This window comes from Indicator indicator, chromosome 5 (assembly GCF_027791375.1).
Source record: "Indicator indicator isolate 239-I01 chromosome 5, UM_Iind_1.1, whole genome shotgun sequence".
NCBI lineage: Eukaryota > Metazoa > Chordata > Aves > Piciformes > Indicatoridae > Indicator > Indicator indicator.
The window spans coordinates 6,009,054-6,030,421 of NC_072014.1; the positions used below are offsets into that span (position 1 = coordinate 6,009,054).

Below are 21,368 nucleotides of genomic sequence, written 5' to 3' on the forward strand. Positions count from 1 at the left end.
TTTTCTTTCTGCTTATGAATTCTCCCTGACTTAAATAAGTTTTCTACAAATACAATATCAACACGATTCATGGGCAAACCTCGTGGTTCATGGTAGCAAGATCACTAACATCTGTCATACGTGATCTGATAAAGCAGATGATAGTGTTTCTGTTTTCTGGGCATCTACAACTTTGTGTAAGGGAAGCAACATAAAGGATTTCAAAGTGGCTCGTGTGGGCAGGGAACAACAAAACAGCTAAACTTTCTTTAAACATAGGCCCAGGTTCTTAATTTTCACATCCTGATCGGCAGGGATACATGAACAAAAGAGTTAAACTTCACTATATTATTTAAGTTAATTTTTCCTGTGTATGCAGATGAGTGAGAAAATACTACAAAAGCAGTTAAGTCAGAGGAGGGCCATAAGGATGATCAAAGGGTTGGAGTACATCTGCTATGAGGACAGGCTGAGGGAGCTGGAGCTGTCCAGGATGGAGAATAGAAGGCTCTGGGGAGACCTTACAACTGCCTTCCAGTATGTGAAGGGAGCCTACAGGAAGGTTGCAGAGGGACTTTTCATAAGGGTGTCTAGTGAGAGGACAAGGGGGGATGGCTTTAAGCTGAGATAAAGTAGGTTTAGATTGGATCTTGAAGTTCTTCAGTACAAGGGTGGTGAGACTCTGGCACACCACAGGGCCTCAGCCACATCCCTGGGCAACCTGTTCCAGTATTTCACCACTCTCATTGTAAAGAGCATCCTCCTGGTGTCCAACCTAAATCTGCCCTGCTCCACTTTCGAACCACTGCCCTTCATCCTGTCTCCACAAGCACTTCTAAACAGTTCTCCCCCAGCCTTCCTGTAGGTCCCCTTCAGATATTGAAAAGTAGCTATAAGGTCTGCCTGGAGCATTCTCTTCTCCATGCTGAACAGCCCCAATTCTTTCAGCCTTTCAGAGGCATTTTACACTGTGTTATTTTTCTCACCCTTGTGAGGACTCATCCTCGCCCCTCAGTAAAACTGCCCTGTTCCCTTCTGAGCAAGAACACAAGTAGAATCTTTCAGACATGTGACACAAAGGTGTTTTGTAGATTCAGAGAATACTTAAGAGCCCACCCACAGACTCATTTTCCCTGATACTCAGAGCTCTGAGAGCCATGTTTACTAGAAATACAATTAATTTCCCTGGAAGAAAACAGGGAGGGGATAAATGCTACTGCCAGTAAGTATTTCATGCTCTTCATAAACAGTCCATTCAAGTTAGTGCATGCAGACTAGCAGAACGTAACTGCAGTCTTAAGAGAAAACATGTGCTTTCCATACAGAAACAAGCAAAACTTGCCAAATCTGTCTTCTAAAATTCCCTTTCTTCTTCAGCCTGAGCCAGTGCAGCCTCATTAAAGGGGGTCATTTGGGAGAACCATGTGAAAATGCCTGCCTCAACTGATGCTGCATTGTTGCTTGCAGCATTTGGGAGCAGCTCCCTTTTCAATGAGCTATGTTCATCATATCCTGTGCTTCATTTCTTTGTCCAGGAAAGGTTCCCTAACTCAAGTCAGTTGACTGAAACAGTTGTTCCATCCCTTGTGTCTGCTGCCTCACCATATGAAATACAACCACTTCAGAGAGGAGAGACACACCATGTCTTTTCTAACCTCCTTTATTACACAGTAGAGAAACCTGGCTGTTAGAAGAGAGGGTGGGTCTTGCATAGCTTAAAACTTTGCATCTCAAAACCTAGAACTGCATGGATTCAAAACAATACATCCATCCACTGTTCCTCTGCAACATCATTCCCACAAGTATCTTAAATAGATAATGGTAAAACTAGTGTTCAGAAAAAAATGTGGCTCTCTTGTAGTAAAAAAAAAAAAAAAAAAAAAAAGGAGTTTCATGGGGTTTTTTTTGTTGTTATTTTAAATGAAGAATGAGACAGTAAGGGCCAGGTTGGATGGGGCCTTGGGCAACCAGGTCCAGTGGAAGGTGTCCCTGGCCATGGCAGGGGGCTTGGTACTAGATGATCTTTAAGGTCCCTTCCCACCCAAACCATTCTGTGATTCTACTTTCATTCTCTAGTGTTTCAGGAGCCACAAATGAGAAGCCTGGGTCAGAGCTTATAAATAAGATGAAGTTTTAAGGGAAGCTAACAAATAGAGTAGGCAACTTGCAAGAGAATGAGAGTAATTTCTTCTGTTTTGGCAAGTAGTACAGCACACAACTTGATTGCTGAACCAAAATCCTCTATGTGTTGCACTGTAATTCAAGTTCTGCTTCTTTACATCAATGGCCTGCACATGCCTCCCCCATCCCCATCCTGACTGCCAGGAGGTTTGACTTTGTCCCTCTGCATATCCCACAGGACTGCTACACAGGAAAGAGCATTATAGTGTAGAAAAATAAGCCACTGATACTTAAGTCTTAAAATCAATATTAGAACAGGAAGCTTTGGTCTGATACACAGGTCAGGGAAGTATATGAAGCACAAACACTGGGCAGTTTGATTCACAGAGAGGCTGGCTCAGAGAGCTCTGCTGTTCTGAAGAGAGAGGCACACAGCTGCTCTGGGCAGCCAGGCTGACCCCACATAGCATCACTGAGGCTATTTTACTGCTCCAAGGCTGTGCCAGGGTAGAATAGGTCTGGTCTCATGCAAAGCTTGGCTGTGGACAGCACTCAAAGACAGGAAAGTCATTGCCCCTGACAAGTAATGAAGGAGCATGCACCGTAAAGCTCAAGAAGAACGTGTTCCAAGTATCTCTTAGTTAAACCTATCAAACTGGGAAACTGAGTCTCAGACTTGCACAAGGAACCTAGAACTGGAATTATAAAGTCAGCTGTGTGACAGGCACTCTGGTCATAGTTATAATGGATTCACAGAACCATTTTGATTGGAAAAGACCTCCAAGATCATTGAGTCCAACCATCGACGTAACACCATAGCCACTAAGCCATATTCCCCAATGCCACGTCTACATGGTTTTTGAACACCTCCAGGGATGGAGACTCCACCACCTCCCTGGGTAGCCTGTTCCAATGCCTGACCACTTTTCCAGTAAGAAATTGTTCCCAATATCCAATCTAATCTGCCTTTGGCATGATTTCAAACCATTTCCTCTCCTTCTATCACCTGATACTAGAGGGAAGAGACCAACCCCCACCTCACTCCAACCTCCTTTCACACAGTGTTGTAGAGAGCAATGAGGTGTCCCCTCAGCCTCCTTTTATCCAAACTAAACAACCCCACTTCCCTCAGCCACTTATCATAAGGCTTACTCTCTAGACCACTCGTCAGCTTTGTTGCTCTAATTTCATTACACCTGAGAAGTAAGCATCAGGAAGGTGAGTAAAATGGAAACAATAGTTTGAAGACCAGGATTATTTTGCCAGCAGATGATATACTTACACATGCCTTCTGATCCCTCTGAAGTGTTTATGCCACACGGGGACTTCCTTTGGTGCCTTGCATTTAAAAAGCTGCCTTTTTAAATGGATGCCCACACATAGCTCTGCAGTGCATGGTTCAACAATCATGCCAGACCCACACCAGGATAATGTTAGTCACACAGTAGCTTGGGCAGTCTGCTCTTGCCTAGGAAGACAAAACAAAATGGGGAGAACTACAAATCCACAGCTCTCCTCAGTTCTCTTCCCAGGGACAATACTCCAGCCACAAAGTGACTTGGTGTTTACCTGGTGTTGCTCTTGTCTGCATTGGTGGAAGTCACCACTAAGTGTATCAGCTATTTGAACAATTGATATGCTGCATTTAAAACCCCTATTTATGGTCTTTGATCTGCATTTAGGGTCAGATACTCACATATCCATTGAAAATACATTCTGGACAATTTCTAGGGAGAAGAAAAATACAGAAGTGGAGAAAGTGTGGAAAATACAAAAGCCAAAACTCCAAACCAGAGCTGTTTCACAAACTAAGAGGCATAAGAAATTAATCTAAATTAAGCTGCTACAGCAGAGTACAGGACTAACATGCAAGTGTTTCATGCATACCAGAGAACCTTAAATGAGAAAAGACACATGAATAAAATATGACTCAATAAAATAATTCATGCTGAAAGGACAGGATTTTAATTATGTACAACTTCAGCCCTGTGAATATGAAGCATGAAGCACCTCAGGCATTAAGGGTCTGGATGTGGCACTTGGGGAAAAACCCAAACAAAAAAAAATGCCATCACACAAAATCCAATAAGCCAAACAAACTCCACAAAGACTACATCTCTAGATAGGACCTTTGTCAATAATCAGGACCACCAGCTTAAAAACAGCTGAAGTGACAATGTCAAGCCACCTCCCTCAGAGATCTGCACGTACAGATTGCTGTGGAGTCAGTGAAGGCACACTCCAGTGGTGCTGTCAAGACTTCACAAAGAAATATAATAAAAATGTGGGCAAGGAGAAGGGAAATATGTGAAAGTGTATTGTTCAAGACTAACTTGGGAACTTGGAAAGCTGACACACTTGGGAGAGGGATGTATATCTGGATAAAAGCTCTTGTTGCTAACTCATGCAGGAAGAAAGCAAGAATGGTAAAACAATTACATATGGGGCTGTTCACAAAGAAAACAGGAAGTAGAGTCCACTTGGGAGAAATAGAGAAGACTACTAAAACAGGCAGCCTGTTGTGAATGGAAACAAGAAATCAAAAGAGATGAGAAAGCAATTCAAAACCCTACCACAACAGCTCTTACAAATCACAAAGTCCAGCCAACCATCTAAGAAGCAAGCAAACAACACTCTGCATCTAACTAAATCCTTTTAAAATCCTCTTTGCTTTGTAGCTTATTCTACACCCAAACAAACCAGGGAGGGTTCTGTAAGTAGATGTCTGTGAAAGGTCAGGAAAATTTCTAGCAGTAAGGAGGGAGTTTGCAGGGCAGTGTCTTAATAAAGCAGCACAGTTAGGTCTCTTGAGCTCAAACAGTTGGCTGGATTAGTGCTTGAATGGACACAAAACATTTCCCTGTCAAATAAACCCCACTGAGAGGTAGGTATGGGTTTACTTAACACAACTAGAGACCTGTGCAGAAGGGGCAGGCACCCTGGTCAGTTGTCAGAATCACTTGCATCCAGACAGGCCTTGACTCCGAATGACATAGCTATGCCTGTCCCAGCAGAGACATGCAGACAAACAACAAGAGCACAAAATCTGAGACAAAAAGAAATGCTGGCCTTCCCCTGGCATTTTCTGAATGTCTGAATCAGCAAACCTTTTTTTTTTTTTTTTAAGCAGCTTTGGACATAATCTTTGAAACACAGAATTATTTGTTTTTTATTTTTTTTCCCCTGGGCACAGGATGAAAGAAATCATCACTTAATGCACCAGAAAGAAAGCAAAAGGAACCAGAAAGAAGGGAAGCACATACTGACTGAAGTAGAAAGACTAGGAACACAGAGGGTTAAAAGCTAAGTGAAAAGAGACTGCAATGGTATTGCATCATTAGACAAAACAACCTCAAAGAAATAAGGAAAGAAATCCTTACAGGTCACACAAATAATGCTAAGGAGAAATGTCAAGGACTGTTTGCTGCTCTGCCTGGCAGGAGAAATGAGAGCCTGAAAACCAAGCTGGAGAACACAGAGACAGAATTACGAAATTATAGGAAATGATTGCGACACCAGATCAACTGAGCAGGTTTATCTACTGTGCTGTGCTTAGCTCTGGTGAGGCTATAAAAGCAAGAAGGCTGTTTGGCTTCAGGCTGAAGGTATCAGACAGTCTCATGAGAAGCCACCGACTGCTGCTAACGAGAACTAACCAGAGGGCTTGCATGTGAAGGTTCCAGCAGAAGTCTCTTCACATTTTAGCTTCTGAAGAGATTCCTCACAGTTGAGGCAAGTCACTGTAAATCCTCTAGATTTAAGTTTACTTCCAATAACACAGACATTATCCTACATTTTAACCATAGAATCACAGAATGATTTGGGTTGGAAGGGACCTTAAAGATTATCTAGTTCCAAGTCCCCTGCTACGGCCAGGGACACCTTCCACTAGACCAGCTTGCTCAAGGCCTCATCCAATCTGCTCTTGAACACTTCCAGGGAGGGGGCATCCATTACCTCCATGGGCAACCTGTTACAGTGTCTCACTATCCTCACTGTAAAACCTTTTATTCCCTTAATCTCCAGTCTAAATCTGCCCTCCTCAATCTTCAGTCCACTCCCTCTCATCCTTTCACCCTAAGCCCTTGTAAAAAATCCCTGGCATTCTTGTAGGTCCCCTTCAGGTACTGGAAGACTGCTCTAAGGTCTCCCCATATCCTTCTCTTCTCCAGACTGAACAGCCCCAACTCCCTCAAACCTGTCCCCATAGGGGAGGTGCTCCAGCCCACTGCTCACCTTTGTGGCCTCCTCTGGACCTACTCCAATTGTTTGATGTCCTTCTTTGGGGGCCGCAGAACCAGATGCACTACTTCAGTTCTTATTTAATATATTAATTGTGTGATTAATTATACAATCAGGCCAAATTCTGTTGCCTATTTTGGTCGTCAATACGCTTGCCATCCACCTTCATTCCCTTCCTCTCTCTACTTCTGCTATTATAATTTCATAGATTTTTTTGCCAGAAGGAGCCACATTCCATCACTCAAGCAGATCTCCAGCAGGCACTTTCACCCAGCTAGCCCTGCTCAAACCCACATACTTCAGTGAAAGGAAAGCAAGAGATTAAAGTGTACACTGCAGGAGACCCTGCAGCACCAGCTGCACTTAGGGACACTGTACTGGCAGAGAACTGGGTAAAATACACATGGATGATTCCATCAGGCAACAACAGCCTATGATGCACAGAAAGAGAATGAACCTTACCAATCTGGCATTGAAACCCAACTGCTTTCCAACCCAGAATCAGAAAGCAGGCAGAATGACTGGCCAGATAAATAATCTGCTTTTTCCTTAGATGTTTATACTGTCTCTCAGCAATGGAGAGACTTTCGTCAGCCCTAACAGCTGGTGTTTAGGAGAGAAAAAAAAAAATAAACAGAACACTCCAGAATTATGTGAATGATAACAGGAAAGGCCCTCCCTTACTGACAGTAGAACTCAAGCTACCCAAGGTTTTATTCTAATGACTGAGAGTTTTAGTAAACTCTCAGAGGGCCAGAACATTATGGCAAGAGTGAAATGACAATTGAAATGTCTCACCACTGGGTTGCACCATACTTTCACAGCAGGAGTGATGCCTTCTGAAAGCACTTCTCAGTAGAAATCTGTGCTAAATTCTGAGTGTTAGTAAGGAAATCCTACCCTATGGCAATGAGCAGGATCATCCATTTCTCTATTGTTCTACCTTAGGCAACATCTCTCTTATCTCAAGAGGGAAAAAAAGGCATCTTAATGACACTAATGAGAAAAACAGGGAAAAGGCTAGTAGCTCAAAAGGCTCTGCTACAGCAGCTGAGCCTGAGGTAGACCTAAGCTGCACTCGTCCCACAGGTAATTAAAAAGGACAAAACGCCCAATTCAATTACAGATTTTAATAATTTATGCACTTTTAACATATAAGACCCACTTGGTCATGTTCCTGTGTGACCACCCCTAGGTGATCCTGCTTTGGCAGGGGGGTTGGACACGATGACCTTTTGAGGTCCCTTCCAACTCCTAACATTCTGTGATTCTGTGAGATATTTCAGGCAGCTATCAATCCAAGGCAGATCTCACAATGACTTAATTTCCACCCCAGTCAAGCCAGCATTGTCCACCTGTTTAATAGCCAATGCCTTGCATAAGTCACAAACTACACAAATTAATTTCCCTTATCTTGCTCTTAATTATATATTGCAGTCCATCTACCCTGTTCCTTGTGAAAGTATAACAAAAATCCCCCAAATCATTATTTACATCCACCAGTTCTCAGTTTGTTACAAAAAAAACCCAAAACCAAACAAAAAACCAAGACCTTGTTTGGCTGTACTGCAGATAAGAAGCTTGAAGGTCCTGAAACAGTACAACATCACCAGCAGGCACAGCAATTGATGTTCTGGCAGACCCACAGGCTTTCACAAGGCCACCCACTTATCTTATCACACCACTGAAACTTTAGTTTCCAGACTTGGCAGCTGATGCTTGAGTTATGGATGCCACACTTGCCAAGTGGTTCCAGAAAGTTCAAAAAAGAGGGATTATCAAGGCATTTCCTTTCCTCCCCTTTTTCATTCCTGATTTCGAGGGATGTGCCAGCTGCTAATCAGGGTAAAGCAGAGACAGCCTGTGGCTGCTCTCCTCTCTCATGCCTCCCCAATCAGACTGTGAAATCTTTGCAAAACATAAGGTTGGACTTCAGCTCTATTCTTGATAACCTGGATTCTTCTCTCATACACAAAGCAGAGTAGAAGTGTAGCCTATGTAAAAGGTTATTGTCAGCTGCTAAATACAACTCAGAGGAATGTTCAAGTCACTACTTGTTTCCCTACACATGCCAAATCTCCCATGTCCTTAAGGCAAGGGGCTGCATCCCTGGTGAAATGCCATCTCCTCTGCTAAGTGCAATGGCAGCAAACCAAGCATAGATTTCCAATGTCAGAAAGGCAGGTTTGTCCACAGGGACAATCTTGTCTTGACAGCCTGACACTACTGTGGTCTCATCTTGCTTACAGCCTTTGCTTTCCTTGTCCTCCTCCTATACCTCTTAAATCCTACAGTACCAAGTATACACTACAGTACCAAGCCCACTATCAAGAGTCTTGTTCTGTGACAGCAGAGGAGGGAAGGAAAGAAACTACAGCATGTCTAAATTTAGTTTGTCTCTATTTCTGACAGAGTAACTTCAAAGGCAGCAAAAAAGCTGCAGTCTGCTCCCATTAGAAGGCATGACTGATTCCCCATCAACTTCACCAGGGGAACTTCCTATGAGGAAAAGCACACAGCACTGGATTCTGACAAAATACACATAAGGGACACATAAGGGACAGAGAGTGATGAAGAGGGTGCTCTCAACAGCACTGTAAATGTACAGTGACTCACCCAGACTCTGTCCTCTTTGGCAGGACTGCAACCCCACAAGAGAAGAGCACATCAGCAATGGGGAAAAAAAAGTAGAAGACAAGGAGAGAAACCCCTATGACTTACTATAGTCAGTACTCAGTGTGCACAACATTTGGCACAACTACCTCTCCCTTAGAAGAACAAGAGCACAGCTGGGGAGACAACGCTTGTTTTTTTTTAATGGCCACCTACTTCTTCCTGTACCCACAAACAGGCCAATGCTTAGAGATCAACAATGACAGCTGTGCTCAAGGGAAGAAAGAAGCTGGAAGCACTTCTCACTACACACATTTGCACCTCATCTCAATTAAGCTGGGAGCCATTCTGTGACTACCACCTGTTTTGAATCCCAAAGGTCCCACCTGCAGCCCATGAGGCACACAGGGCAGAAAACAAGTTTAACCACTCCACTGAAAAGAGAATCACAGCACTTGTGAAGGTTTGAAGTATGATCACTATTGTGACAAACAATATGGCTTTTACTTCTAAACAGCTTTCTAGCCATAAGACCTGAAAATCATTAACTAAATGTAACCTGAAATGAAGGTAAGGTCAAGCTTGAATATGCCTCAAGAACAGGAGAAGGCTGAGCGTGGCTCCTGAACTAATCAGACAATTCTGGGACAAGAACCACGATCAACATGATGAAAATGAAAATATGAATGTCAAACTAAGGTTTGCTAGTGACAGTCACCAAGGTGCCTGTGTGAATTCAACACATAACTACTCTCCCCCATATTAAGAACGCTGTTAAATTGGCACTTTAAAAGGGGCAGGCACTGCAGAGACAACAAAAGTCTTTCACTCAGGATAAAAGACATTGAGAGTGAGAGCATCAAAGCTTTTTAACAAGTCTAAATGATTTAAATAGCACTTCAGTGGGAATCAATACCCCTACATTATATTTTTTTATCCCTCTTACTCTCCCATCAATGCCAGTCAGTTCCCAGCCCCATAGCTGTGTGACCAAGGCCATCTACTGGTGAGTGGGGTGTGCAAATTAATGAGTTTTTTCTTGGCCATATTTAATTAGTGATTGTCAAGATTTAGACACAGGCATTGAAATTGTGCCAAGGAGGTATCAGTAAACACAACCAGTTTTGAATGAACATCTGAATCAGAGGCTTCCCAAACCCCACATGAACCTAAAGAAACATGATTTCCTCATGGGAGAAGAAAGGGGCCTGCAAGAAAACTGGGAAGGGACTTTTTATAAGGGTTTGTAGTGATAGGATGAGAGGGAATGGATTAAATCTTAAGGAGGGCGGATTTAGACTGGAGATTAGGAAGAAATTCCTTACAGTGAGGGTGGTGAGGCACTGGAACAGGTTGCCCAGGGAGGGGGTGGATGCCCCTCCCTGGAGGTGCTGAAGGCTAGGCTGGATGAGGCCTTAAGCCACCCGGTCTAGTGGGAGGTGTCCCTGCCCATGGCAGGGGGGCTGGAACTAGATGATCTTTAAGGTCCCTTCCTACTCAAACCATCTAATGAATCTATGAACATGGAACTTTGCATCTCCATCCTCAGTTCATGTGTAGTCTAGACACTTCGTGTTGTGACCTCACTGTTGTATGTAAAATGAATCAGAAATGTCAGCATTGCTGACAGAGATATGTATTTTACCCTAAAAATTGTTACCAAGCCTGTAACATTGTTTTCAAGAGGTCTGCAGGCTAAACCTTTACCTGTTTCAGATGGTTCTGTATGGAGGAGTTACGAGCTGTACACCATAATTCCAGTTGTACTTGTCCCCCTGACTTAAAAGCCACAAACATGAAAGCCAGGCAAGGAGGTGGAAAGGAAACAAAGCAGATCCTAATCATTATACACTGAGATTTCTAAGGTGATGCCTGAGACAAATCTGCAAGAGAATTTGGGAACACTAACATGCTGTGACAGCAAGATACCCACACTGCTCTATGACTCCCTGTTCAGCATTATTCCCAGATCACAATGATGTTTCTAACACTGCCTTCAGCTCCCTCTTGAAAACCTGTGACACTTAATCTACCATTGATTTTCAGAGCAAAGTGTTTGAACGATAGCACTGGAAATCCCCAAGTTACGAGACAATGTTTTCCTCCATGTTTATCTTTGATCAAAATGAAAAAACCTAACCCTTTCCCCATCCTTCTTGCCATAAGAATTTGAGACAATACTGACAGTATATAAAATAGCTAAGGAGCTAACCTGAAGGCACTAAACACATTTCTTATCTTAGATAATAGGAGGTATGGGGTAGATACTTCTGGATGGTCAACTCAGAAACCACAAGTTCCTGTTTTGCCTGAACAAGTTACATGAAAGCAAAGTATTTCCACCACAGGAAACAGGGATGCTGTAAGATGACAAACATCCTTCACTGACACTCACTTCACAGCTGGGACAATCAGATGTAGGACAGAGAATTTATGGATGGCAGGTAAAAAGGAGTCAAAGCCCTGATTTGACACTAAAGATGTATTGCTAAGCTTTAAACATTCTTCTCATTAAATCACTGTATCAAAAGAGCTGATTTACAATTTAGTTTATACATTTCAATCACAACGACTGTGAATCACAGTAATTACACTGCACACTTTCAAAACACTGCATGAAGCCCTACAACATGTCTGGCTAGAAAGCAGTGACAGGATGAGAGGGAATGGATTGAAGTTTGAGGAGGGCAGGTTTAGCCTGGAGATCAGGAAGAAATTCTTTACAGCGAGGGTGGTAAGATACTGGAACATGTTGCTCCGGAAAGTCACGGATGCCCCCTCCCCAGAGATGTTCAAGGCCAGTTGGATGAGGTCTTGAGCAAAATGGTCTAGTGTCTCTGCCCACAGCAGGTGGGTTTGAACTAGATGATCTTTAAGGTCCCTTCCAACTCAAACCATTCTATGAATCTATGAAAAGTCAGGTTTTAAAGTTGAGATGGAGGATTAAACCAAACCTGTTATGATGATCTCCTGTGGATCTGCAAACAAAAACTTCAGGTTACTTACACCAGGACTCTCATGTTCCAGACAGAGATAAATGAAAATTTGGAAATTGTTCAGTTGCAACATCTAATTTTAATGATTTGTTAATTTCAAAAAGCATTTCAGAGGGGTTCCTTTAGCTTCACTGTCATCTCCACTTTTAAAGTCATGTTTTCAGATGATTTTTCTTTCATTAACCTCTGAACTTGGAACTGCCTGGATGTTACCAAATTGAAAGGAATGTTGGGTTTATTTTTCAAAAAATACATATCTATATCTCAGATCCCTTCTTCCAGTGCAATAGTAGAAGATTTTTGCTTTTTCCAATCCTATACCAAATACTGATAATGGCTATTTCTTAATTTTAAACATATTTGAAAGCAAGGTAACCTCATAATGAACCACTGAGGCTAGAAAATCTCAGAAGTCCATCACTAAACAATCTAAAAGCCCATCACTAGACAATCTAAAAGTCCATCACTAGACAATCTAAGATGTCCATCTACCTCTATTTCACCTTGCTTATTATTCAGTTATATATTGTACAGTCTCTACAGAAAAAAGAAACACAGGAAAATAACTGGGAAGGGCCACCAGCCAAGAAAGTGTTGTTTGTTCAAGTAGTACCATTTCTTCTCAGGATGCAAGTGGCTGACACACTCATAGTACCATGTGGAACTGTGCTGTGTGAATGCCCTGGGCGAGCATTAGCACCGACTACACTTGCCTTCTCCAGGGAAAAGGCTTTATTGTAAAGCTGCAGCCCAGTGCAAGCCTCAGAAACAAGTCTGAAAAGTCAAACATAAAAAAATCCATCCCTCTTTCGGAGGAAAAGGCAGGAAGAGGGAAAAAAAAGAGACCAAAAAGAGCCAGATATTTGTTAAATCAGAACATTCACAATGGTACATAAAAAGACTGCAGAAGGCTATTTATTCTAATAGCCTTGGATGTTCAATCCGTGTAATTGTCCAGTCTGGTTTTGCTCCTTCTGTAAATTCCCTTTGGAACCTGGAAAAGGAAATACAGTAAGTTAAAATTTACCTGATCCCTGAAGAGTTACTAATACCAACAAGAAATCAAAAAGGAACACTTTGCTTCACAGCTATTCCTGTAAAAGGTCCTTCCACTGTAATGCTTACACCCCAAATCAGAAAATCAAAATTAATTCTATTGGTAGAAACAAAGTACACTGACTTCAGAGAGTTTTGGTTGAGATCCCAGAGACAGGATCAGGCAGCAACAATAAGACCCTGCTATCAAGAAAGCACTCAGTTTTCATAACAGTAACTATGAATACAGATTTGTGGCAGATCCTCACCTCTAAATAAAGGGTTTCATTTAATGAGCTAACTGCATGGTAAAGGGAAATCATATGCCAGGCATTCTACCTGAAAATTCTCATTTTTACTGAACTATCCTTAAAAAAAGTAGTATATTTTCAGACACTTGTCAAAGCTCAAGCTAACAGTAACGCTTAATCTTCCTGAAACAAAGTTCTGCAGTTGTTAATAGGAAAATTAAAATGCCCACCCCTATTTTCAGAGTCTTCCTTTTGTAGTCATCAATGCCTTCCTCCCTGAACATGCCAGTTCTGACTGCCTGTCATCTAAAGAGAAGTCTGAGCTTCAAGCTGAACAGTCACGCTCCCAAGCAATACGCACAGTGTGAATGAGAGCAGTATAACCTCCCTGATCTGCAGCTACATGCAAATCCACTCCTGGAAGCTGTCTTCTCTAGGCACTCAAATACTAAACACCAGGCTTTCAAGGTCTGTAGTATCTCTGGCCGTCGAGTTTAGGCTAGCACTCTAAATAGCAGCAGGAACACGCACTTGCAAAGATCTCTCTCCTGGGGATTAGGGAGATATTTAGGGCTTTAAGGTTAAAAGGACCTCAGAAGCCTCCAATCGTAAGGAAGATGCTGAATTAATCTGAGGAATGGATCCACAGAAACCTATCCAGGCAAACAGCACTGGTGCCATCAGTCTGTTTCCACTGTTTCAGAGCTCCTCACCAATCAGGCCACACCACCTCTCCATTTCAAATGTGGCTGTAAAAATCACTGATTGTCTTGCACTTCTCACACAAAAATCCACACTTTTCCCAGCTTTTCAGAGGGTTACATCCAGTACACTTTGCCAGCTGTGCAAACATTTCTGCAATGCTTTGGCATCAGTACACCAACATAGACATTATTTACAAAGCACTCCCATGAAAAACCATCTACCTAATGTGTGCTTTGATCAGAGTGGCATGAATTATCTGAACACCAGGTGACGCTTGCTTTGTTCTGCCTTTCTGCAGAAAGCATCTGGCTAAATAATTCGTAAGCTACTTTGCAGCTAATTCCATTTCTGACCATTGTGCAGCAAGTGATGAATCAACAGCACCACACTTGACTGCTTGGCTTAAGTGCATTGCTGCAAGCTGTGCTACAAGAAATGGGAAACAAGAACTGATATTGGGCTATATCCTGAAAGCTGCAGGAATAGTACAGGAAAGGATCAGACACCTCATTCAATGCTTCAGGTACTGTTCTTCCTGCTAGAGAGAGTTCATTAATGTCAACTCAGAAGCAAAGTAATACCATAATGACTTTAAGGGGTATTTAAAAGATTTGGCCCTAGAATCAAAATTGGAAAGCTCAAGGACAAGTAACTTAATCAGAATCAAGGTAAATTAAAATATACCAAGTTCTACACTGGCACAGTGTGAATGCTTTCACCTCCCAAACTGCTTTTGACAGCTAACCCATGTACATGGAGAAAAAAGGGACAAGTGAACTTACTCATAGTTTGCTGTTAAAAGATGCCTTTTTTCCTTTTTGCTTTCATCTCCAAACATGATCTGGAAAACTTTGGCTTCACCTGGTACTTCATCAGGTAGGTTGGCACCATTCAGGTACCAAAAACGCATCAGGATGCTAACAAACTTTCTTCCTGTTGGAAATAAACCAAAGCGTAAGCTAGATCTCGTATTTCTCATTGGTCAAGTATTCCATTTGCCACCTACCATATATTCTAGTGAGACCTTGGAAAGGCAGCTGAAACGAACAATAAGGCTATTTAAAACCATATTCATACTGTTCAGCAACAGTTAAAATACACTGTGTAGACAGGTATGTGTTTTGTATCATGAACGCAGCGTGATATTGGAGCTGGGGTTGTTCAGCCTGGAGAAAAGAAGACTCCAGAGGAACCTTACAGCTGCCTTCCAGCACTTAAAGGGAACCTACAGGTGGCTGGAGAGGGACTTTTCATAAGGGTGTCTAGCAGTAGGACAAAGGGGAATAGTTTCAAGCTGAGGGAGAGTAGATTTAGACTGGATCTTAGGAAGAAGTTCTTCAGTACGACGGTGGTGAGACTCTGGAATAGGCTGCCCAGGGAGTATGTGGATACCTCCTCCCTTGGGGGTGCTTAAGGCCAGGTTGAATGAGGCCTTGAGCAACCAAGTGTAGTTGAGGGGCCTCTCTGCCCATGGCAGAGGGGGCTGGAGTAGGTGATCTCTGAGGTGCCTTCCAACCTCAGCCACTCTGTGATTCTATGATAATCAAAACATCTGAAGAAAACCTGGTTACCAAAAGCTGGTTGCCACAAGGTCCAAAGCCAACTACTCAAACTATGTAAGTACACAGAGTTGTTGAAACTCAGGAGCAGCCTCAAGCCAGGGGGGAGGTGGAAACAAAAATCCCTATCTCCCAAAACAGAAGAGCAACTCCTTGGGTCTGACAATTTGAAATGTTCATTAGAAGACTGATGGTTAGACTACAAACCATCTCAGCTGTGTCTGACACAATGCTGGCATTCAACCAAAACAAAAACTTGCCTGGGCTCGCCCTTAGCTTAAAAAGCAAAACAAAACACTTTGGAAAACAAAATAATAACAAAATAATCAAGAAGTCCTAGAACAAAATATATTCCATGAAAACAGAAGTGCAAACAAGTAACGTTTATTTCATTATCCAGGCTTCACTATTCTTCTTGGAAGCTGCATTTTCTTTGCTGAAGCAAACAGCTTTCTGCATATAGCAGAATAATTGGTTTTGAGTGGTTTGAGATTGCTAAGGACTAATAATGTAAAAATCTGAAAATTATGAAACAATAGGAATGAGCAAAACCTATCCAGAAATCAAACCAGTACCGTGACCTATTAACAATAATCTCCTTTTCTCGTTTAAAGGAAATCAAAGAATGATACACAGATTAGCTACAAACAAAACCCCAAGGATTGAGAAGCAGCACTCAAACCCACATCAGGAAGGAGAATGCCTGCTTAGTAGCAAAACCAGGAAATAAGGCTGCCCATGGCTGAAATGGTTTAGAATTCTAAACATACCATCATCATCATAGTAAATGCGAACATCTCCTTCTGTTGTATACATGATTGCATCAATGTCAGCTGCTAAAGCATCCCTGTAGTTGTCAGGGAGCACAGAAATCTTTTCCTTCAGCACCTGAAGTACCTAAATTCAGAAAAACTGTTACTTAGCTTTTCATTAAGAAATTGAAGTAGAAATCTTTTCTATAGCAGTTAATGAAATGAGCTGTATCACTAAAACATTTGTGTAACACACAGAACAGTGAAACTGAAAAGGCACTGGGAAGTTTGGGCACTCCTAGACTCCAGTTCAGCAAGATGAAAGAAGATCCATTTGCTGCTCAAACCAACAAAGACAAAGCACGTTTAAAATGTTTAGAAAAGATACTGTCAAAAATGGGGTTGCAAAGTAAAGCCAGAAAATACCAGCTAAGCTTGCTTCCACAACCATACTTACACTCTGCCCTCTCACTTCTCATTCCTCCGTATGTGTACACTACTTGGCTTTGGATTGAATCATTTCTTAGTTACAGTTTCTTTCTTTCTGGAGAGTTGGGTGGGGAGTAACTGAATGAAATCCAACCATGCCAAGTGTAGAGTTTTGTGTCTGAGAAAGAACAACTCCATGGACCAGTAGAGGTTGGGGACTGACCTGCTGTAGAGCAGCACAGAGGAGAGGGACCTGGGGGTCCTGTTGGATAGAAGGATGACCATGACCCAGCAATGTGCCCTTGTGGCCAAGAAGGCAAATGGCATCCTGGGGTGGATTAGGAGTGTGGTTAGTAGGTCAAGAGAGGTTCTCCTGCCCCTCTACTCCGCCCTGGTGAGACTGATCTGAAATATTGTGTCCAGTTCTGGGTTCCTCAGTTCAAGAAGGACCTCAGGGAACTGCCTGAAAGAGTCCAGTGCAGAGCCACAAAGATGCTCAAAGCAGTGGAACATCTCCTTGTGAGGAAAGGCTGAGGGAGCTGGGGCTCTTTAGCATGGAGGAGACTGAGGGGTGACATCTCTCATGTTTACAAAGAAGTGAAGGGCAGTGTCAGGAGGATGGAGCCAGGCTCTGCTCAGTGATGTCCAATGACAAGACAAGGGGCAATGGGTGCAAGCTGGAGCAGAGGAGGTTCCACCTCAACCTAAGGAGAAAGTTTTTCACTGTGAGGGTGGCAAAACACTGGAACAGGCTGCCCGGAGAGGTTGTGGAGTCTCCTTTTATGAAGACATTCAAAACCCACCTGGACACGTTCCTGTGTGACCTACTGTAGGTGATCCTGCTCTGGCATGGGTGTTGGACTGGATGATCTTTCGAGGTCACTTCCAATCCCTAACATTCTGTGATTCTGTGAGATTCTTTTCTTAGTTACTAGTTTATTTCTTTCACAGACTTCTTTGAAAATCAGTTCCATCACCACCCAAGTTTATCTTTGCCATTTTGTGATCCATGTCCCCATAAGGAAAAGTTTACACAGTGGCAAACCAGAAAAGACTGAAAAATCACTGCTCTGGGACTTCAGCTCCACACTGCACTGACATTGAGGCAGCTGAGCATCCCATGACCTCTACTGCTGTGTTAAACAGAAAGAGGATGTGGCACCCAAACTGCAGAGGCATCACCTCAGACACCAAGAGAAAGGGAAGTCACAAAGAAGAATGAGGCAATGCAGCACTGATTTTTAATTCAGGCTCAGCTTTTAGGCTAATTTGAATTGCCATTTCTGAATAAGAGGTCACATGGCAACAAGAGACAATCTTCTCTATCAGACATCAGTTTCTAGTACATTTTGCAGGTATAAAATGCACCGTCCAAAGCAACAATGAGATCTGGTACCACAGCTTCATCCTCTACATGCTCTGGTTACAGGAGGTCTCTGGATCAATGTTAAGCCAATCACCTGAAGGATTTAAGATGAGCAGAGGAAGAGGAGAGGATCTTTCAAAATAACTGTAAGAATCAAACTCACATTTTCTTGCTGTCTCTGCTTAGAGAGAGGAGGCAAGATTGTCCAGTGGGGATGCACTAGAACAGCACCAAATTTTTTTGCTGCAAAGGCATGGGTGGTAATAGGGCAGGTCAAGCTGACATCCAGTAACAAGGCAGACATAGACCCGAAGTATCTCCTCCACTTGACTCTGATGCATCTGCTACCTCCATCCCTTGGGAAGGCCAAGACAACTTCAACAACTGAAAATTCACCAGAACACCAATGCTTAAGTAGCCAGGTCAGATATATCCCTGGGACCATGACACAGGACTGAGGCCTTCCAGCTGAAACCAGCAGTTGGTTGTATGACCTGCTTGAGGGTGGGAATATATTAGTGCAGCAGGAACCAGTACAAACCAGTTCCTTCCTTCTGCTGCACGGACCAAGTATCAGCTGTCTGCCTGTACTAACAAAGATCTACAACTCCACCTGCCACCCAGAACCCACTGCCTTTCAGTCCCTTCTGGTACACCAGAAATCTTTTTTGGCTACTGGTCCCTATACTCAATGACACAAATTTGATTACTTCTTTAAACACAGTAACTTCACATTAAGTTTCATGCTTTGAAATTAAACTCAAAAAAGCAGCAGGACAAACAATTGCCCTGTTCCACATTCTGCTGTTCTTCCCAAATTAATCCAAACTGGCAGTGTTTGTAGTTAAGGACAGGCTGAACGCATATTACTTCCTCATGGAAAATCAAGTGGCAGAACAAGAGTTGGAAAGTATTTACCTCTGCTGATACAAGTTCATCCAGGAGGTCAAGTTTACGCTGAGACAGCAGCTTTGAAACAACGGAAAAGGCCTAGCAAAAGCCAAGAGAGAAATACATGAACAAATAACACTGGGTTGGCTCATTTTTCAGATAAATCGCTCACTATGTGACAAGCTACCCAAATATTCCATGATTAACACTTTAGTGTTTGCAGAATGTACCTCCATAGATATGGAAGCTCTCCAGCATCAAAAAAGTCATCCCAAGAACTGATAAAAGCATCAGATTTCTATTCAGTCTCTCAACTAAAGCCTTGCCTTTTGATATCAGGCAAGTGAATGCATGGCTTACTAAATCAGGCAGCAAGTTCATCAGCAAGGTCACTGATGATACCAAACTGGGAGGGGTGGCTGACACCCCATCAGGCTGTGCTGCCATCCAATGAGGTCTGGATGGGCTGGAGAGCTGGGCAAAGGGGAACCTCATGAAGTTCAACAAAGACAAGTGCAGAGTCCTGAAGCTGGGGAGGAAAAACACCAGGCACCAGTACAGACTAGGAGTTGTCTTGCTGGAAAGCAGCTCCATGGAGAAAGACCCTGGAGTCCTAGTGGACAGTAAGTTCTCCATGGGACAGCAATGTGCCTTTTTTGCAAGAGAGCCAATGGTATCCTAGGGTGCATCAAGAAAAGTGTCCAGAAAGTCTAGGGAGGTTTCCCCACCCTCATCTCCACCCTGGTGAGACCACACCTGGAATACTGTGTTCAATTTCGGGCTCTCCAACTCAAGAGAGACTGGAATTTGCTGCAGAGTCCAATGGAGAACTATGAGGATGATTAATGGATTTGAATATCTCTGCTATGAAGAAACACAGAGACGTAGGGCTTTTTAGCCTGGGGAAGGCTGAGAGGGAATCTTATTAACATCTGAGGAGTGGCTGTCAGGATGAAGGTGCCAGGCTCTTTTTGGTGGTGACAAGGACAAGAAACAATAGGTACAAGCTGGAACACAGTAAGTTCCACCACAACATGAGGAGATACTTTAGTGAGGGTGGTGGAAGCCTGGAGCAGGCTGCCCACCTGGAAGAATTCCTGTGTGACCTGCCCTAGGTGATCCTGCTCTGGCAGGGGGGGTTGGACTCGATGATCTCTTTGGCTCCTTCCAAACCCTGACATCCTGTGATTCTGTGAGATTGTTACCTCTTTAATGCATTCTGTTTACAAAGCTTATTGGGTACATAAATTTGGAGAAATAAATACATGTAGCAGCTCTATGCCTGGCCAAGCTTTATCATTTCAGGAAAACGTGCTAAGAGGAGATATATTTGCCCTTAAAGTCTCTAAAACATCTAGAATCACCTTCCTTCACACTGCTTGGGCAGATGGCTAGACCAGCTCATTTTAATTCTGGAATCCAGGGGGGAAAGCCCAAGGGAAGTCTGAAGAAAAGCACACCTCTGATTATTCCAACTTTCTCCAGTATTTGGAGCCAAAGTGAGGCACTCTCCGTTTTACACAGAAGCGGGCACACAGCGCTACGATGCCCATAAGTGAAGTTGATCGCAGACAGCAGCAGCTGCCCGGGGAACCTCAGCGTGGCCGCCGCCGGGCCGGCTCGGCTCGGGCACCTCTCCCCGCGGGCTGGGGGGCTGCTGGGCCCCTCGCCTCTCCCTGAGGGGCCAGGTCGGGTGACCGAGCGCCGCCGCCCGCTCACCTGCTTGGCCCCAAGCGTAAACTCCTCGATGCTGAACTCCTGGTCGAAGTAGAGGCGAATGAGAAGGTAATAGAAGCGGGTGCGGAGCCAGACGAAGGGGCTGGTGATCCTCACCACCACCACCCGCCGTTGCGGACCCTCGGCCTGCGGCCCCTGCCCGGCGGTGCTGGCAAACCGCACGACGGTCCGGAGCGGGAGGCACCCGGACAGTGGCGGAGCCGAGGAAACCACAGGCCGGAGTGGGAGGAAGCCGGCCGGTGGCGGGCCAGAGCGGGAGGAACCGGCCCGGAGCGGGAGGAACCCGGCCAGTGGTAGGGCCGAGGCGGCGGCGGCCATCCCCGGAGAGGAGACCCGGGCCAGCCCCGGCGCCACCAGCATGCGCGCAAGCCAGCGGCCACAGGCCGGAGCCCCGCGCAGCGCCATGATGGCCGCGGTGACCCCCGCTCCCACCCCCTTCCGTCCGTCGGAATTCCTGCTCCGCAGGAAACAAAGACGCCCGCTGCCACCGTTCCTTCTCCGCGGGGCAGCCTCCGGACGCGGTGTTGCTCCGCGTGCCTGGAGGTTCCGATGACCCTTGCTCGGAGAAGCGCGCAGCTCCCGTGGGCTGAGCCTCCCAGAGAAGGGCGGAATCTGCCGTGTTCCTGACCTCACCAAATTGGAGGAGGCGCGGAACGTTTCTGTGCGGGCTCATCTTTCCGGGGAGAGCGGCG

General features: G+C 44.1%; 1 protein-coding gene across 1 annotated transcript; it reads right to left on the reverse strand.

Annotated features, from left to right (window-relative positions):
• Window positions 1-12,023: 12,023 nt before the first annotated feature.
• Window positions 12,024-21,081, reverse strand: MAIP1 (matrix AAA peptidase interacting protein 1). Its single transcript, XM_054381165.1, has 5 exons — window positions 20,659-21,081; window positions 18,967-19,038; window positions 16,272-16,398; window positions 14,725-14,875; window positions 12,024-12,945 (listed from the first exon to the last, which is right to left on the reverse strand). Exons 1-5 carry the CDS (start codon window positions 21,079-21,081, stop codon window positions 12,867-12,869), a joined length of 852 nt encoding a protein of 283 aa, XP_054237140.1. The 3' UTR covers window positions 12,024-12,866.
• Between the last annotated feature and the right edge of the window lie 287 nt (window positions 21,082-21,368).

What these genes read in the sequence shown, in the direction of transcription:
- MAIP1 (XM_054381165.1), bottom strand. Translation starts at nt 21,081, where the DNA reads ATGGCGCTGCGCGGGGCTCCGGCCTGTGGCCGCTGGCTTGCGCGCATG. An exon ending in CATTTACTATGATGATGATG is followed by an intron (nt 14,876 to 16,271) that starts GTATGTTTAGAA and finishes TATTTCCAACAG; the next exon opens with GAAGAAAGTTTGTTAGCATC. An exon ending in CTTTTAACAGCAAACTATGA is followed by an intron (nt 12,946 to 14,724) that starts GTAAGTTCACTT and finishes TTCCTTTTCCAG; the next exon opens with GTTCCAAAGGGAATTTACAG.